The following is an 18,490-nucleotide window of genomic DNA, read 5'->3' on the forward strand; positions in this document are numbered from 1 at the left end:
CCAAAGTTCTGAGGGTTCCCTGCATTTCACATTCCAGCATTAGTGACCAACCTGGACTCCGTAAAATAAGAAAATGCCAATTTTTCTCCCATATTCTTCCCTTTTCCTTCCATCCTCCTCCCCAAAATCGGACTAAAACTCTGCAGAGTCAGTGGCTTCTCTGCTCCTGTTACTCTCTGGTTTCTGGTGAGTCAATCAGCACTAAGAGTGAAATGTTTTACAGCTCTGCTTGCAGACACCCCAAAAAGGCATTTCTGCACCTCTTCTTGGCTACCCCTATTTCTGTATAAAACAAAAATGGAAAAAAACCCCATAAATGTCAATTTCTGCAATTATAGTATATAATTTTATATATATACTTATATATAATATATATATTATACTTATATATTTATATAGAATTATATATATAATATATATTTATATAATTATATATTATATACATATTATATATATATATATATAATATATATATATATTATATATATATATACTTATATATATTATGTATAAGTATAAAGCAAGCCAAGATTTGAGTTTCTAATGGAAGAAAATTGATTTATTCTAATTTACTGGTTTTTACCTATCAGGAAGCCATTATCAGGATTATTTCAACAATACAATATTTGGTTTTTTGTGAAAAGATTTAAGTTCTGCAATGTCTAGTTTTAATAATTTGTACTAATTAAGTAAGCTGTAGCAACAAGAGGTTATAGTTTATCCATCTCAAACATGAACTCAAACAAATAAAAACCCCAAATAACTAAAAACAACAACAAGAAAGGAAATAAAAATTACTGACTGGGGGAAGGTTTGGAAATGTGTGAGGAAAATACTGGGAAGGGAAATAAATGTAATGTAAATAGAAAATGTATTTTTTGGTGTTGTCCCCAAAAAGCTAATTTGCTAACTTTGCAAACTTCAATTTGCAAACTTTGTCTAGGACAGAAATGAAAAACCAAATTTGTCCCATCCCTGGTGGTGTCCAAGGCCAGGCTGGGGCAGCCTGGGACAGTGGGAGGTGGCAGGGGTGGCACTGGGTGGGTTTTGAGGTCCCATCTAACCCAAACCATGCTGTAACTTAATAATTCTGTAATTTTATGTTTTTAAGTCTAAACTGAGTGGCATCACCACTATATGGTGGTTTTTAAATATTATCTTAATATTTCTGGATATAAAACCAGAAATATTAAGATAAAATCAAGCCAGGCAAACCAGCAGCAGTCCCAGCACTGCCCTGAATTTCCAACACCTTCACCCTCAAAGTTTTCTGGCGCTTCCCTACCACAAGAAAACCCCAAATTTCCACTCCCAGCTGCTCCCCTAACCCCTGGCAGGAGGTGATGGTTGTGTTTTCCCAGCAGATGGATTCTCCAGCATCCCACAGGCAGCACTCCCTGCTAACCTGCCTGCATCCATTCAGAGGCCTGCAGCCCGAGGCCTACATACTCTTTTTTAACCATTTCCTAAAAACCCTCTGACTTTGTGGGTTCCAACACCATGAACTCCTCGTGCCATCGCCCACCAGGGCAGAGCTGAAATGTGCAGCCAAGCAGGTGGCCACCAGCAATCCCTTTCATCTCCCACATCTGGCACCACTCCCCGTGCAGAGTTTATACATTATCTGTTGCTAATAAATCATAAAATCACAGAATCGTGGAATGGTTTGGGTTGGAAGGGGCCTTCAAGATCATCTGAGCTCTCAAGTTTTTCTATTGACACTTAACAGATACAATGAGTATTTCTAAATCCAAAAAGTGCAAGGTAATATGTTGTAAACTGCATTTTTAAAAGCAGGAAATATAAGTAATGTTTGGGATTCAGATTAGGTATTTAAATATCATTATAACTGTAGGAAAGACTGAAACGATGATTTAAAATATACCAGCAGAGCAGGACATCAGCATCTGCAGATTCGACCACAAGCAAAGTTATTATTTAGTGTCAACAAAATAAAGGTGCTCCCCTTCCCTCTCACTCCCCAATTCCCAATTAAAACAAAACAATTAGGACTGGAACCACCATGTGCTTAACTGGAATTCCTATCAGTCTTTAACTTCAGAAAAATCAGAAAAACCCAACCTCAACGCTGAGCTAATTATTTTTCACTTGACAATCTGCCAATGGAGCAGGGGAATCTTGGGCTTGTGATCATTAATTGTTTGATAAATGCTTTAACAATGATTGCTCCCCAGTTAATGTTGCAATCTCTCTAAACTCATTTATTTTACATTAAGCTTGGAATATTTGCTTAAAGAATAATCAGTAAAAATTTATTTTCCCTTGAATTTTTATTTGCTTCCTGCTGTGTTTCAGCTCATCTCCCTCCTTTTCTTCCTTATCCAGCCTGATGATCCATTTGAATAAAAATCCAATTAAAAATGTCCATGGGACACTTCATAGCTGCACCCCACAACTCCTTAATGCAACGAGCCACGAGAGCTTTGTGTTTGCAAAAAATCCTGTAAAACACTTAAGAGCTTTTTCTTTTTTTTTTTTGGATGTAAGACAATATCATCAGTAAAACAAAAAGTGTAAAAATAGCGCCAGCTCAAGTTTACAAAAAAAGCTCAGGATGTTCATCTACGTTTAAGAGTTCAGCAAAAAGAGCAATGCCAGTAAATTTCTGGAGAGCAACAGGAGGTACAGGGTTTTATAGCAATCCTGGGGATCACAAAGCTGCAGCGGGGGAACCTCACTTTTTTTTACACACCATTCTCCAGGCTGTGACATTTCAGGCTCAGTGATATGAGGTGTGATAAATGCAGGACCTCGTTTGAATACAAACAGATTCTTAAAATATTTTAACTGGGACTATAAGTGAAAATAAATTAGGCCAGTGGGATTTAGGGCAAGAATTCAGATTCTGTGGGATTTTCTATGTTTGCTGCTTAAGTTAGAAATTACACGAGCTTTCAAAGATTTGGCTCTAGAAACAAGCACTTGAAATTAATTCTGAAATGAAATCACTCTCTTCTGACTGGCAGCATAAGAATAAACAAAAATCAGTGTATTTATTCTTAACCACACCAGCACAAGTGCTGTGTGAACTTCCCCAAGCAGCCATGCTCTGTTTCCCAGCTCCTACTTTGCTTCCATAGGAAATCCAACTTCTTTTTCTTCCTTTTTCTTTTTTTTTCCTTACAAAAGGAAAGAGATGGAGATGTGCAAAATGGAAAACTGTGATCTAACTTTGAGATTCTAATAAATTTACTCCTGCTCTTTTCACTGAAACCTCCAGGGAATCATTCTGACTTTGTGGTTGTAGCTCAGCCTTTGGATCATTCACAGAAGCTCAGAATGGTTTGGGTGGAAGGGACCTCAAATCCCACCCAGTGCCACCCCTGCCATGGCAGGGACACCTCCCACTGTCCCAGGCTGCTCCAGTCTGGCCTTGGCACTGCCAGGGATGCAGGGGCAGCCACCCATGATTCTGTGATTAATAACATTCCTAGTTTTTCTATGCCATACCCTCCCCTTTTTAAGTCCGTACACACTGTCCTAGACTGATTTATGACTGGGTTTGAGGTTTTAAAGTTATTTTTAGAAGCTCATGACTTTATTTAAGACTCTGTTCTGATCTGAGCTCATGTGAAAAGGCAAAGTTGGCTATTTGATGAACACAAGGATATCTTGCTCAATGAAGTACAAATATTAATCCCTGAGTACTTCTGGGCAGTTTAGGCTTAGGCAGCATTTCCTTTTCCAAAATGAAAGTTACAATTCAAGAGCAAAATTGACAGCCATGGAATTTGCAAACCAACAGCAATAATATACACATAATATGTTGCATTTAATATTACTTATAACGAGATATCGTATGTATTATGGCATATTGTATTCAGCTACATGGAACATATGCTTCAAGCTAATCCTCCTCTTCAAAAACCTGCAATGATTTGAAACTCCAGCATTCAATTTTTTCACTTTATTACCAAATTCCTGGTTTCAAATGTGGGCATGAAAACAGCACCGTGTAAAACAAACCAGCAAAATGTGACTGAAACCCTGCCATGACCATTCCTTCACTCTTGTTTTAGCTGTGCAGCCTGCCAGGGTTTCCCTCAGATTTAATAAATTATTCCCCTCAGATTTAAGGAATTATTCCACTCAGATTTAATAAATGAGTCCCCTCAGATTTAAAGAACAATTCCCCTCAGATTTAAAGGAATTATTCTCCTCAAATTTAAGGAAGGATTCCCCTCAAATTTCAGGAATGACTCCCCTCAGATTCAAGGAATGATTCCTCTCAAATTTAAAGCACAATTCCCCCCAGATTTAAGGAACGACTCCCCTCAGATTTAAAAAAAGATTCCCCTCACATTTAAGGAATGATTCCACTCAAATTTAAGGGACTATTCCCTTTAAAGAACCATTCCACTCAGATTTAAGCAATGATTCCCCTCTGATTTAAAGAATGATTCCCCTCAAATTAAAGAAATTATTCCTCCCAGATTTAAAGAAAGATTCACCTCATATTTAAGGAACGATTCCCCTTAAATTTAAGGAACATTCCACTCAGATTTAAAGAACAATTTCCCCCCAGATTTAAAAAACATTTCCCCCCAGGTTTAAAGAACAATTCCCCTCAGATTTAAGGAATCATTCCCATCAGATTTAAAGACTGATTACCTTTAAATTTAAGGAACGATTCGCCTCAGATTTAAGAATCAAATCCACTCAGATTTAAAGAACAATTTCCCCCCAGATTTAAAAAACATTTCCCCCCAGGTTTAAAGAACAATTCCCCTCAGATTTAAAGACTGATTCCCCTCAGATTTAAGGAACAATTCGCCTCAGATTTAAGAAACAAATCCCCTCAGATTTAAAGAACAATTCCCCCTAGATTATAAGAACATTTCCCCTCAGATTTAAAGAACAATTCCCCTCAGATTTAAAGAAAGATTCCTCTCAGATTTAAAGGATTATTCCCCTCAGATTCCAAGGAACGATTCCCCTCAGATTCCAAGAACAAATTCCCCCAGATTTAAAGAGGAATTCCTCTCAAATTTAAGGAGCAATTCGCCCCAGATTGCAAGAGCAATTCCCCTCAGATTTAAAGAATAATTTCCTTCAGATTCAAGGAATGATTCCCCTCTGATTTCAAGAACAGCTCCTCTCAGATTTGAAGAGCAATTCCCCCAGATTTCAAGAACAATTCCCCTCAGACTTAAAGAACAATTCCCCTCAGATTTAAAGAAAGATCCCCTCAGATTTAAGGAATGATTCCCCTCAGATTCCAAGGAACAATTCCCCTTAAATTTAAGGAACAGTCTCCTCAGATTTAAAGAATATTTCCCCTCAAATGTAAGGAACAATTCCTCTCAGATGTAAAGAAAGATTCCCCTCAGATTTAAGGAATTATTCCCCTCAGACTCCATGGATCGATTCCCCTTAAAAATTTAAGGAACATTCCCCTCAGAATTTAAGAAAAATTCCCCTCAGATTTAAAGAGCAATTCCCCGAAATTTAAAGAACAATTCCCTCCAGATTTAAAGAACATTTTCCCCCAGGTTTAAAGAACAATTCCCCTCAGATTTAAGGAATCATTCCCATCAGATATAAAGACAGATTACCCTTAAATTTAAGGAACAATTCCCCTTAAATTTAAGGAACAGTCTCCTCAGATTTCAAGAGCAATTCCCTCAGATTTCAAGAATATTTCCCCTCAAATGTAAGGAACAATTCCTCTCAGATATAAAGAAAGATTCCCCTCAGATTTAAGGAATTATTCCTTAAAGGATCGATTTCCCTTAAAAATTTAAGGAACATTCCCCTCAGAATTTAAGGAACATTCCCCTCAGAATTTAAGAAAAATTCCCCTCAGATTTAAAGAGCAATTCCCTGAAATTTAAAGAACAATTCCCCCCAGACTTAAAGAACATTTCCCTCCAGATTTAAAGAACACTCCCCTCAGATTTAAAGAGCAATTCCCCCAAATTTAAAGAACAATTCCCCAAATTTAAAGAACATTTCCCTCAGATTGCAGGCTGCTGGGCTGTGCTGGTGTCCCTGTGATAATGGGCATTGTTCAGGAACTTCCAGCAGCAGGGAAACCCAATCTCCCAGCGGAGTTCAGCACGGGTTAATTGCTCTGCCAAACGGGAATCTTTATTTTATGACTCAATTCCCACTGGGAATGCCAAACCTCCCTCTGCACTGCAAGCAGGGGGCCCACTCCTTTAACAGGAGGAAAATCCGCTGATTTTACACAACAACAAGAACAGAAAGAAAGGCACATTTTGCCTTCAGTTCCATGGAAAATCGGACACACAAGGTGCGTGACAGGAAAATAGGGACCTGATTGTGCACGAACGGTGCACGACAGGTGGAGGGAAAATCAGGGGAAAGTGACGCAAAGGAGACGCCAAATCCCAACAGAGAAACCCTTCAGCAATCCTGTCGTGGAAAATGGTACGGCAGGGAAGAGTCTGGGAATGGCACAGCACCAAACCAGAGCCAAAAACTTCCCGATTCTTCCAGGCTGTGTCACAAAAATTCCAGAATTCCTGGAATTTGTTATCAGGCTGAGCTTCCCCCCAGCACCGGCTGGTGCAAAGCGCTGCCCATAAATGAACGGCACAATAAAGTATGAAATATTATACATTTAAAACTAAACTATCAAAAAACCTACTTAATTGAATTGAATTTGATTTGCTTTAAGAGAAACAAACTTTACTCTGCTATTTGAGCTAGTGTTTAGCACCAAAGAAAATCACAAAATACTGCCTATAAAAAAACACCCTGAAGGAAGAAAAGCACAGCAGCAGCTACTTAATGCACCAACTTTTTTTTGTTTTGAGGATAAAAATCCTTCAACCATGCAAATAAATTAAGAAATAATTAAGCTTATATAATTATAATAATAATTTAAATTATAATAATAATTTAAGCTTAAAAGTTAGTAATAAAAAGTGATGTTAGTAATGAAGCAATATGATATTACATACATACATACATATATACATATACATATATATATATATATATATATATATATATACACTCCTATATCTAAGAATATAAAATCTTAGTACCAAACTTTGGATTATAAGTAAGACATTATTCAAGCACAGCATTCCCATCCCATCCTACAGTTTCACAAAATCAAGGGATCTGAGTTTTTAAAGGCAAGATGAACTACTGTGACCTCAATATCCAAACTGACAAAATATTTTTGCAGAAAAGATCGAGTATAGAAGATACACAGTGTGAAAATGCATCTAACCTACTGAACAGCACGTGGTTTTATAATTTCCTATTTAAATTTCCTATTTCCTGAGAGAAAGGCAACTTTCCTGCAAGGAAGAATCCTTCCTGCACAACATGGTATTCTCCAACTCCCCAACCAAAATTCCTGAGGGATGGGGGTTAATTTATAAAACTGTTAATGTTTGTGACAAAACACTCATTTTTAGCAGGCTAAAAATGCACTGAGAGAATGTCAGCACGCTAAAATAAAAAGATTATCATGGAACAATGGAATGATTTGGGTCTTAAAGCTCATAAAAGTTACTCAGTTTTTTTTAAAATACAGTTTCAATGGAAAGTAAGGGGCATCACCAAGGTGCAAGGAATAACTAAACACAGAGTAAACCATCACAAGGACTTGAAAACCAAATTAAAAACCCCCAGCTCCTAACAGAGTTTGTCAATCTCTGTGCCATTCCCATCTCCTTCAATTACACACTGCTTTTCCTTAACTCGGACCTGCATCAGCAGCATCCACATTTCAATCCAACTCGACCCAGAGTTTTCAAATAAAATGAGTCTTCATGCCCACTTCCCAAAATTAGAGCTGCAGTTCAGCTTTTCAAAATTCAGCAGTACGAATCCAGAAAAGTAAAAGGACACCAATGACAGAAAAGACTTTCTTCTGCAAAGCTTGGAGCTGTTTGGAAATTGTTTATTCTCAACTGACATTTTATTTAAATATCCTATTCAGCAGTTATGAAAGGAACCTCAGCCCACATTTCACTTCCACTAAAATTCACCACTTTTGTGTCAAACTTTCCCCTAACAATGGCACTTTGTGCTTCTTAAATATTGGGGAAAAGGGATCCATGATGGCATTTCATCCAGAATATACCCCACGCTGGCTTAGTCACGTGTAAATCATATTTTCTGCCAACCAAAACACTGAAACAGGATTTAAGATAAAGAACAAAACTGAAATTTCTATCTCATTAATTTAATTTCAGTGAAATGCTCGGGAAACCATTCCAGCCAATTGGAGTGTGCAGAAATATTAGAAATAGAAATATTTCTTTGTTCATCTCAACCCTTGTGAGTGTAGTAAGTGTATAATGTGCACATACAGTACATATATATATACTGTATATATATACTGTATGTAATATATATAAAATATATATATTTTAGGTCTATAATGCAACGCTTGTATCACTACACCTCAAAATCAATGGTTTTATTTTAAAATGGTTTTATTTTAAAACCTGCCCTGCCAGGGATGCTCTGAGGAGCCACAGAAGGTGGAAATGTTTCTGGCAGGGTTAACCTGCTCAGGTGGCAACGGGACAAACATCTGGCAAGAAAAGGTTTCTGAAACTCACAGAAAGAATTTCAGAAAAAACCAGAAAGAATTTCAGAAAAAAACAGAAAGAATTTCCAGCTAGAGAAAAAAAAAACCAACAATGGTTGGGGAGGATTTGAAATTTCAGTTTGAGAAATAAAAGTCGCAGCGCTTTACAGAACAGCCTGGAAGGACTTTGAAGATGGAATCACAGAAGGAATATTGATCATTTAAAACAACACATGACATTTTTAGGAATTTTTTTATTTGACAACTAGGCCAATGCCATTAAATTGTGGGTACCTGCAGGTGAATTCCCCCTTTGCTGTGACCTCAGGACACACAAACACAGAGCAGGGACAGCGCAGTGAGCACCAAACTCCTCCACCGCCATCTGGAGAGCTAATGAACAATCAAGGGATCCCAAATTAAACAACACGGCTTTTTCCCTTAGAATCTTTAGGACAACACTGTCAAGTCCAATCTATTCCCTCAGCCTTCCAGAATCAATTTTTCAAACTTTATGACAGGTCTAATGGTTCCCACCTGTTGCTGCTGCCTGACTTTTGACTGGCACGTTCCCAGCCAGGGTGGGAATGCAGACAAAGGCCCCTATCAGGCTCCGGCTGGTTCAGCCTGCTCAGCCATTAAATTAATTCCAGCCCCCTTCTCCCCCTTCCATCTCTTCATTTTTTTTGGGGGGTTTATGGAAATTTGGGGAGGTGGGAAAGGGAGATGGAAGTTTGGCGTCCAGTTGGTGGGAGAGGTATGAGAAAATCCAAATCGACAGAAGTTAAATGCTGAATTTTTTTGACAATCTACTAATTAAACAGTTTACAACAAACCCCATTCATTAAGTTCTTGAGGTGTCTGTGTATTTTTAACCATCAAAACGTGGTAAGATTTGAGATAAATTTGGGAGACCCTACTTTGGAAAAGGGAAATAAAAGTTTGGCGTCCAGTATGAGAAAATCTGAAGTGACAGAAGTTAAATGCTGAATTTTTTTGATAATCTACTAATTAAACAGTTATAACGAATCCCATTCATTAAGTTCTTGAGGTGCCTGTGTATTTTTAACCAACAAAACTTGGTAAAATTTGAGAGACCCTGCTTTGGAAAAGGGAAATAAAACTTTGGCGTCCAGTTGGTGAGAGAGGTGTGAGTAAATGCAAAGTGACAGGAGTTAAATGCTGAAATTTTTTTATGATTTACTAATTCAACAATTTATAACAAATCCCATTCATTAAGTTCTTGAGGTGTCTGTGTATTTTTAAGCATCAAAACTTGGTAAAATTTGAGACAAATTTGGGAGACCCTACTTTGGAAAAGGGAGATGAAAGTTTGGCGTCCATTTGGTGGGAGAGGTATGAGAAAATGTGAAGCGACAGAAGTTAAATGGTGAATTTTTTTTATAATCTACTAATTAAACAGTTTACAACAAACCCCATTCATTAAGTTCTGGAAGTGTCTGTATGTTTTAAACCAACAAAACTTGGTAAAATTTGTGAGACCCTAATTTGGAAAAGGGAGATGAAAGTTTGGCGTCCAGTTGGTGGGAAAGGTATGAGAAAATGTGAAGCAGCAGAAGTTAAATGCTGAAATTTTTTGACAATCTACTAATTAAACAACTTACAACAAATCCCATTCATTAAGTTCTTGAGGTGTCTGTGTATTTTAAACCAACAAAACTTGGTAAAATTTGAGAGACCCTAATTTGGAAAAGGGAAATAAAATGTTGGCATCCAGTTGGTGAGAGAGGTATGAGAAAATGCAAAGTGACAGGAGTTAAATGCTGAATTTTTTTTTATGATTTACTAATTCAACAATTTATAATAAATCCCATTCATTAAGTTCTTGAAGGGTCTGTGTATTTTAAACCAACAAAACTTGGTAAAATTTGAGAGACCCTAATTTGGAAAAGGGAGATGAAAGTTTGGCGTCCAGTTGGTGGGAAAGGTATGAGAAAATCCAAATCGACAGAAGTTAAATGCTGAAATTTTTTGACAATCTACTAATTAAACAACTTACAACAAATCCCATTCATTAAGTTCTTGAGGTGTCTGTACATTTTAAACCAACAAAACTTGGTAAAATTTGAAAGAATCAAATTTAGGAGATTCTGACAGAGTCCTTCATGCACTGCCTGACTACATAAAGAAAGCCTTGCAACATTTTTCTGGAAATCCTGAAGGATTTCCATAAAAGTAACTAATTTTTAGCATTTTTTTAATAATAATTTTAGTTAAGCAAAGAGAATTATTTTTCCTGAGATGTGTTTTCCTTTCATTCAGAACTGGCATTAGACACAAGCACCACACACATACACCAACAAATTCATATTGGTTCCTTTGGAAGCACCTTAAAAACCTGACAACTTTTTCCCCTCAATTAAAATCACCTGATTTTTGCATCCATTTCCAAATGCAAAATCTGCATCGATTTCTAGATTATGAAATGTTACCATTTAAATCTCAAGGTTCTTCATTGACTGCAAATCACAAGGATGACATTATTCCATTACCCACGACAACAGAGTATTTACAGCATCAACCATGATAATTAAGACAATTATTTTTACTTAATAAAAGTCTTTTTGTAAGATAAATTTAATATTGATTATTAATAAATTAATAATTCAAATTATGACCTGCCTAGGACCATCTTCCTAGCATAACATATGTAGATATGTAACTTGTAGTTTACAACTTACCTGAAAATTCACTATTTAAGCCTCATCATGATGGGGGAAATATTGAAAAACTACATCTGTGAGCACTTCATTGTGTTTGGATTATTTCATATAAAAAAAAACTTTTAAACATATCTGAAAAATCAAGACCACTTCTCTTATCTCCCTTGCCTTGATAATGAATCGTTCATAAATTGGTCAGATTCTATTTAGCTTGATCCAAATCAAATCCCAAAACTCTGAATTAAACACTTCCTTTTACCAAAACAAACTGAGGGAAGAAAGCTCTTGATTTATTCAGTTATCACCAATTTCTTCACAATCCTCCTTCCAACCCTGTGGGCTGAACATGCTGTGAGCACTAAAAACGAAGCAGCAAATGCCACAAATAACTGAATTTCTATAAAATAACTCTCATCAAACTGGCAAGCCTCTATCTCTGCAAAATCAGCTGCAGGATTCAATCTGGGGGAGAGGATTGGCAAAATCAAACAGAAACTTTTTGTTTAATGTGGGGTTGTTTGAACACACAGGGCATGGTTTGGAATTGAAATTTGCATTTGTCCATAAATTGCAATTTAGGCTGAGAACTGAAGCCATTATTGTTGGTTAACTCACCAGGGACAACAACACTCACGACCATTTAATCTAGATTAAAGAAAAAAATCCCAAACAAAATTCCTGAGGTTGTTTTTCACCTGTAAAATTCATCTGCAATTTCTGCAGGTAAATTAACCCTGATATTCAAACCTGGCTGCCACAAGAATTTCCAGCTGCAGGCTTGCAGTTTCTGTCCTGAAGAGCCACAACTTCCCCAAGACAAAATTTTTATATATATATATATATATATATATATATATATATATATATATATATTTCAGTATTTTATATATTATCAATTAATACTCCATGAACATAAAGTTCTTTACTTTGTGTCCAGTTTCCAGCTTTCCCCACCCTTTATGGCTCACTATTTTATATATTATCAATTAATACCCCATGAACATAAAGTTCTTTATCTCCAGTTTCTGTCTGAGCATTGTGTGTTACCACAATCATGAATTCTAAAGTTCTTAACTTCATGTCCAGTTCCCCCTTTCCCCACCCTTTATGGCTCAGTATTTTTATATTATCAATTAATATACTGTAAACAGAAAGTTCTTTACTTCATGCCCAGTTCCCCCTTTCCCCACTCTTTATGGCTCACTATTTTATATATTATCAATTAATACCCTATGAACATAAAGTTCTTTATCTCCAGTTTCTCTCTGACCATTGTGTGTTACCACAATCATGAATTCCAAAATTCTCCACTTCACGTCCAGTTCCCCCTTTCCCCACCCTTTATGCCTCAGTATTTTATATATTATCAATTAATACTCTATGAACATAAAATTCTTTATCTCCAGTTTCTCTCTGACCATTGTGTGTTACCACAATTATGAATTCCAAATTTCTCCATTTCATGTCCACTTCTCCCTTTCCCCACCCTTTATGGCTCAGTATTTTTTATATTATCAATTAATATCCTGTGAACATAAACTGGACTTTGTGTCCAGTTTCCAGCTTTCTCCACCCTTTATGGCTCAGTATTTTTTATATTATCAATTAATATCCTGTGAACATAAACTGGACTTTGTGTCCAGTTTCCAGCTTTCTCCACCCTTTATGCCTCAGTATTTTATATATTATCAATTAATACCGTATGAACATAAAGTTCTTTACTTCATGTCCAGTTTCTCTCTGAGCATTGTGTGTTACCGCAATCATGAATTCCAAAGTTCTCCACCTCATGTCCAGTTTCCAGCTTTCCCCACCCTTTATGGCTCAGTATTTTTATATTATCAATTAATATACTGTAAACATAAAGTTCTTCATGTCCAGTGCCCCCTTTCCCCACTCTTTATGGCTCACTATTTTATATATTATCAATTAATACCGTATGAACATAAAGTTCTTTATCTCCAGTTTCTCTCTGACCGTTGTGTGTTACCACAATTATGAATTCCAAAGTTCTCCATTTCATGTCCAGTTTCCAGCTTTTCCCACTCTTCATGACTCACTATTTTATATATTATCAATTAATACCCTATGAACATAAAATTCTTTATTTCATGTCCAGCTTCCCTCTGACCATTGTGCGTTACCACAATCACGAATTCCAAAGTTCTCCACTTCATGTCCAGCTTCCCTCTGACCATTGTGCGTTACCACAATTAAGAATTCCCAACCAGAAAATTCACCCAGGACGCGCTGGGTGCCCACCTTACCCATCCAGAAGATTCATGGTGCTCGTGGTCACCTCGGTGAAGAGCAGGATCTTGCCCAGCTTCTTGGTGTGGAGGTGCTGCTGGTAGGTGTGGAGGCTGAAGTGCTCCGAGGAGAAGCTGCCCGTCTCCGTGATGACGGGCACCAGGGACGGCGTCACCTCCGCCCGGGACTCGCGGGACGGGACGAACTTCAGGGACACCTTGCTGGACGCCCTCAGCCCCTCGGCGTCCACGTTCCCCTCCAGCCACTTGAGGAAAGCAAGATGGATTTCCTGTGGGAAAGGGTGACGAGATTAGAAAGATCACCCCATGCGAGGACACACCAACATCCTTCCAAAAACGTTTTTATTTGAGCAACCTTCTACTTCAAAATCGGGAAATTTTGCCTCCTCAAAAACAAAGTTCTGCTGCTTGTAGTTGACACTGTCCTAGAGTAGAGACCATGCTCCTTTGAAGATTAATTAAGTTTAATTTTTCTCTGTGGCAGGGTTTGTAGCGCTCTTCCTACATCCTAAAGCATGGAGTGCACACATTCATCTGCAGCTGGCAGGTTTCTCACCGTGCTGAGATCCTCTGCTGGAGGAAGGAAACGCTTTAGTCCAGCACTAAGAATGTGATAATATCATATATTTTATATTATATATTATATATTATATGGTATATGGTATATATAATATATATCATATATCATATATCATATATATTATATGTTACATGTTATATATATTATATATTATATGGTACATGGTATATAGATTATATATTATATATTGGATATATGTTATTTGTCATATATCATATATTATATATCATATATTATATATTATATATTTTGTTTTTGATAATATATAAAATACTGAAATATATATAATATATAATATATAATATATAATATATAATATATAATATATAATATATAATATATAATATATAATATATAATATATAATATATAATATATAATATATAATATACAAAATTTGGATTGAGCCTTCTCATCTAAGACACAAAATATGTAATGGGCAAATGCAGTGAGGGATGAAGATCAAGGGAACAGGTATCAGATTTTAGTGGAGATTATCTGCATGTACAATTCCCAAGCAGAATGATCCCAGCACCAGGTTTATCTGGAAACACAGCCGTGAGGAAGAGCTGCTTGCTCAGTCCTTGCAACACCTTCCAAAATGATCAGCACACAGGCAACTTTCAGAAAATTGCCTTTTCTGACCCACAGATGGGGCAGCTGAGAGGGTTTTAAAAACTTTTATTCCATTTTCAGTCTCATGAGAAGGGCGAGACAATACAGATGTTATAATTCACAATCAGAAGCCAATTATTTCCTAATTACAATGCACTATAAGTGTTTCTTGCCCTATCAGCTTTAGCCACACCATGCTGTAAATGTTTTTAAGTTAATAATCTAAAATTTCCCCTCATGGGTCCCACAATTCACCTTTCACAGTTCTATTTCTCCAAACTGTCCAGTCTAATTTACAAAACCATCCTTTGAAACTTGTTCCCAGCTCCATTTCTCCCTCAGCAATGTCTGTCCCGTCCCAGGGCATTTCTCAGCCAGCATTTCTTGTCTCAAGGTTTGCACACCGATGCACAAACGGTGTGAGCCTCCTGTCAGGCATGGAGAATTCCCTACATACACACGCCCCACGTTGGGCGCCAACTTGCTGGGGGGCGTACGTGGCCCGAAGCTCGAAGTCCGGCTGCTGAGGGTGAAAGGCCGACGCCCCTCTGCAATTCCTGGCCAGCACCTGTGGGATCTCAGCAGCTCAGGACTGAGGTGCCACCGAGAGCACCCTTGGGGGGCTCGGGAGTCCTGGAATGTTCCAGAAGTGTCTGGTGGCTGGACTTTGATCCCACACAGGAGACGACACCTGTATGAGGACAGGAGGGTTTCACCAGGGTGAATGGTGAAGGGATGAGTTAATTAGAGAGTGAAACACAGGGTTTAGGATTTCTGTACAGGGGGGTTTAGAGAAGTAAGATGGAGGAATTGGGGCGTGTCCTGTCCTTCTTCTTCTCCTCCATCTTCTGTGGTGATGGTGGCACTTTGGGATTGGTCATTACTAAAAGTGCACTGGGCAATAAGGGTGAAAGGTATTGGGGAAAAATGATAAATATTGTACACGTAACCATGGGTATAAAGATAGGTGACCGCCCGGAGGGCAGGGAGTGTGCTCATGGCTGGCTGCTGAGCAGAGCTCTGTCGGGCCGAGAGAAAATCTTTTAGATAAACAATTAATAAACACCGAGACCGAGAAAAGAACTGAAGCCTCTTCTGCTCCTTTGAAACGCGGGCTGCCCCAAGGCCACCCCGGGCCTTTCCAGGCCATCCAAACAGCCGAAAACCGGACAAGCACCCCTCGGCGTCTGAGGGCCTCGGGCTGCGCTGGCTGCGGACTGGCTTACACCACGGGTATGGCGAGGAACAGAGCTGACCACTTCACCGGGGGTTAATGTCGGTTTATTGAAGGTGTAGTGGGATCCAACGGGGGGAAACCAACCGGGAAAGTGGCACCGCAAAGGGGGTGTGCGTGTGGGCGTACGCGGCCCTGGAATCCGGCTAGCTAGTGAGGGGTGAAGGGCAGCACCCCTGCACATCAGAAAGCAGCCCCCCTCAGTGTCTTGGCCTCGGGCTGAGCTGGGGGATAGCTCGGAGCAGCACGGTGTGAGACGAATCAGGAGGCGACCACTTGCTGGGGGTAAACTGTCGGTTTATTACAGAAGGACCAACAAGGAGGGGAAACACCCAGCAAATGGCCCCGAGCAGGGGGCGGGAGAGGATTTTAAGGGAAAAGGGGGGAAGAAGGCAGGGAAACCCGGCTAACCAATAGTAATACATATTTGGAGGTGCGAAACATAACTGATATACCAAAGTAACCAACTGTTATAAATTATAGGAGGGGCTCCGGGGCTACAGCCAACCATAACTCCCAGAGAAAAGAAAATTCTCGAAATCTGGGAGGAGAAAAGGGGTGATTGACTGGGCCTAGGGAGGAGACAACTTTCACTTATAAGGGAGAATATGGGAGGAACAGTTTCATTTCGGCAACTAAGAACAGCGAGGTTTCCATAGCAACCTAACTGACAGGGTAGCAGCGGCAGGAACTAACAGGGAAGGAATAAACCATTTAATACAGAAAATAGGGGAGCATACTAACAAACTTATGAACACACCACAGCAGGGGTGAAACAGGATTATAAAGGAGGGGGGTGGGTACAGGCGGAACCAATCGGGAAAGGTGAGGGGATGAAGTTCACAGAACTGACACTCCATGGAGACCAATAATCAAAAGGTAAAGGAGGGGTCCCGGGACCCCAGCCAGCCACCATCTCCAGAGAGGAGAAGGTTCTCGAAACCTGGGAGGAGAAGGGGGTGATTGTCTGGGCTCAGGGAGGAAACAACTTTCACTTATAAGGGAAACCAGGAGAGGAGCAATTACATATCGGCAACTAAGAACAGCGAGGTTACCATAGCAACCTAACTGACAGGGTAGCAGTGGCGGGAAATAGTGGGGAACAAAACCATTTTACACATAATAGGGGAGAACAATACATAAACTGGGGGAATAACACAAGAAATTTAACAACACACTACAACAGGGGGTGATTGACTGAGCCCAGGGAGGAGAAAAGATTTACTAAAAAGGGAAAAAGGGGCAGGAGAAATGATATAACTTGGGTGACAGACACAGGGGTAACCATGGTAACCTAACGGCCATCAGGGCTGTGGCGGGAAAAACTGGGGAGGACAAAACCATTTTACACATAATAGGGGGGAACAATACATAAATTGGGGGAATAACACAAGAAACTTAACAACACACTACAACATCTACAAATCCATTTCCCACAACTAAGACTCCATTTGAAGCCTAAACCAGCAGTTTCAAAAACCATTTCGTGATTTCTCAGTGGAGTATCTGCTAAAGCAGGTGGCACCTTTAGCTAAGGCAGATTTACTCCTGCGAGTATCCCTGTAGTAACACCCTGCACCACATTCACCATTGCTGCAGATAAATTCTGCTTTGACAGGTTTGAAATGACACGTTTGCCACAACTTCAGCAACAGCCACAAACACAAATTCTGGGACTTTTTGCTGCTTAAATTTCAGACAGTTGAAGTTGTCTTTTATGCCATAAACGAAACCACAAAAAATTGTGGCTCCGATTGGGCTGGAAATAAGGCACTGGTGATGCTTGCCCTGGAATTCCCAAGAGGATGAGATGTGATTTTTAAACAAAAATGTCCAAACCAAACCCACGCCCCTCATCCCCACCACTGCTGTATCTGGATTTCCACCTCCAGAAATGACCTGCTCTCCAATTTCACAGCCTGTGCTGCACAACACGACACAAAAAAAAGAATAATTTTCCCCAAATTCTGTCAAACATTTAGTTCCAAGCCCAAGACTACGAGAAACTCAGCACCTAAATTTTACTCACAGAGAAATTTCTCCTCATATCTTGCCTTCCTAAAGCCCCCTCTTAATATTTTCTGTCCAAACTCTTGGATAAAATATCTTTAAATATTTCCTTCCACTCCCTTTTTTATTTTTTTGCTCTGCATCATAAATGATGATGTGATGCTGATTAAAGGTTTGGTGAGCATTTCTTTTGATTTGCACCTCCACTCAGAGCTTTGACAGAATAAATAAATTCCTTACACATTATTTTTTGTTTTACATACCCGCAGTAATTGATTGGCTGTAAGTGATATTTCGAGAAATTACAGCTTTCATTTCTGTCAGGGAGAACATGGAAAAATTCTGCTTAATCAGAAAGTGTTTCCCTATTGCTTTCCAAACACAGAAATCCACTCAGCAGCACTGGATGTGCAAATCTTACACACAGAAACAGAATTTTAACTCACCCTAAGTAAAAAATGGGTTTAACTCTCCAAGAATTAACTCACCTAAGGTTGGGTTTCCAGTCTGACAGAAATTAAGTTATTTAACCTCCTAAAAATTGATTTAATCTCTA

At 38.7% G+C, this 18,490-nt stretch overlaps 1 protein-coding gene across 4 annotated transcripts in view; it reads right to left on the reverse strand.

Moving 5' to 3' along the window:
- Positions 1 to 18,490, reverse strand: part of HLCS (holocarboxylase synthetase) — a 146,770-nt gene that overhangs the window by 81,544 nt on the left and 46,736 nt on the right. For 3 of the 4 annotated variants that reach the window (XM_074533893.1, XM_074533895.1, XM_074533896.1), the window contains 2 exons: positions 13,494 to 13,765; positions 8,837 to 8,935 (listed from right to left, as the gene is read on the reverse strand). In XM_074533893.1, the coding sequence (XP_074389994.1) occupies positions 8,837 to 8,935; positions 13,494 to 13,765 (371 nt within the window). The remainder of the gene's footprint in view (positions 1 to 8,836; positions 8,936 to 13,493; positions 13,766 to 18,490) is intronic. The other variant, XM_074533894.1, reaches the window with a different exon arrangement.

The sequence above is a fragment of the Zonotrichia albicollis genome, chromosome 2 (assembly GCF_047830755.1).
Source record: "Zonotrichia albicollis isolate bZonAlb1 chromosome 2, bZonAlb1.hap1, whole genome shotgun sequence".
NCBI classification, from domain to species: Eukaryota; Metazoa; Chordata; class Aves; order Passeriformes; family Passerellidae; genus Zonotrichia; species Zonotrichia albicollis.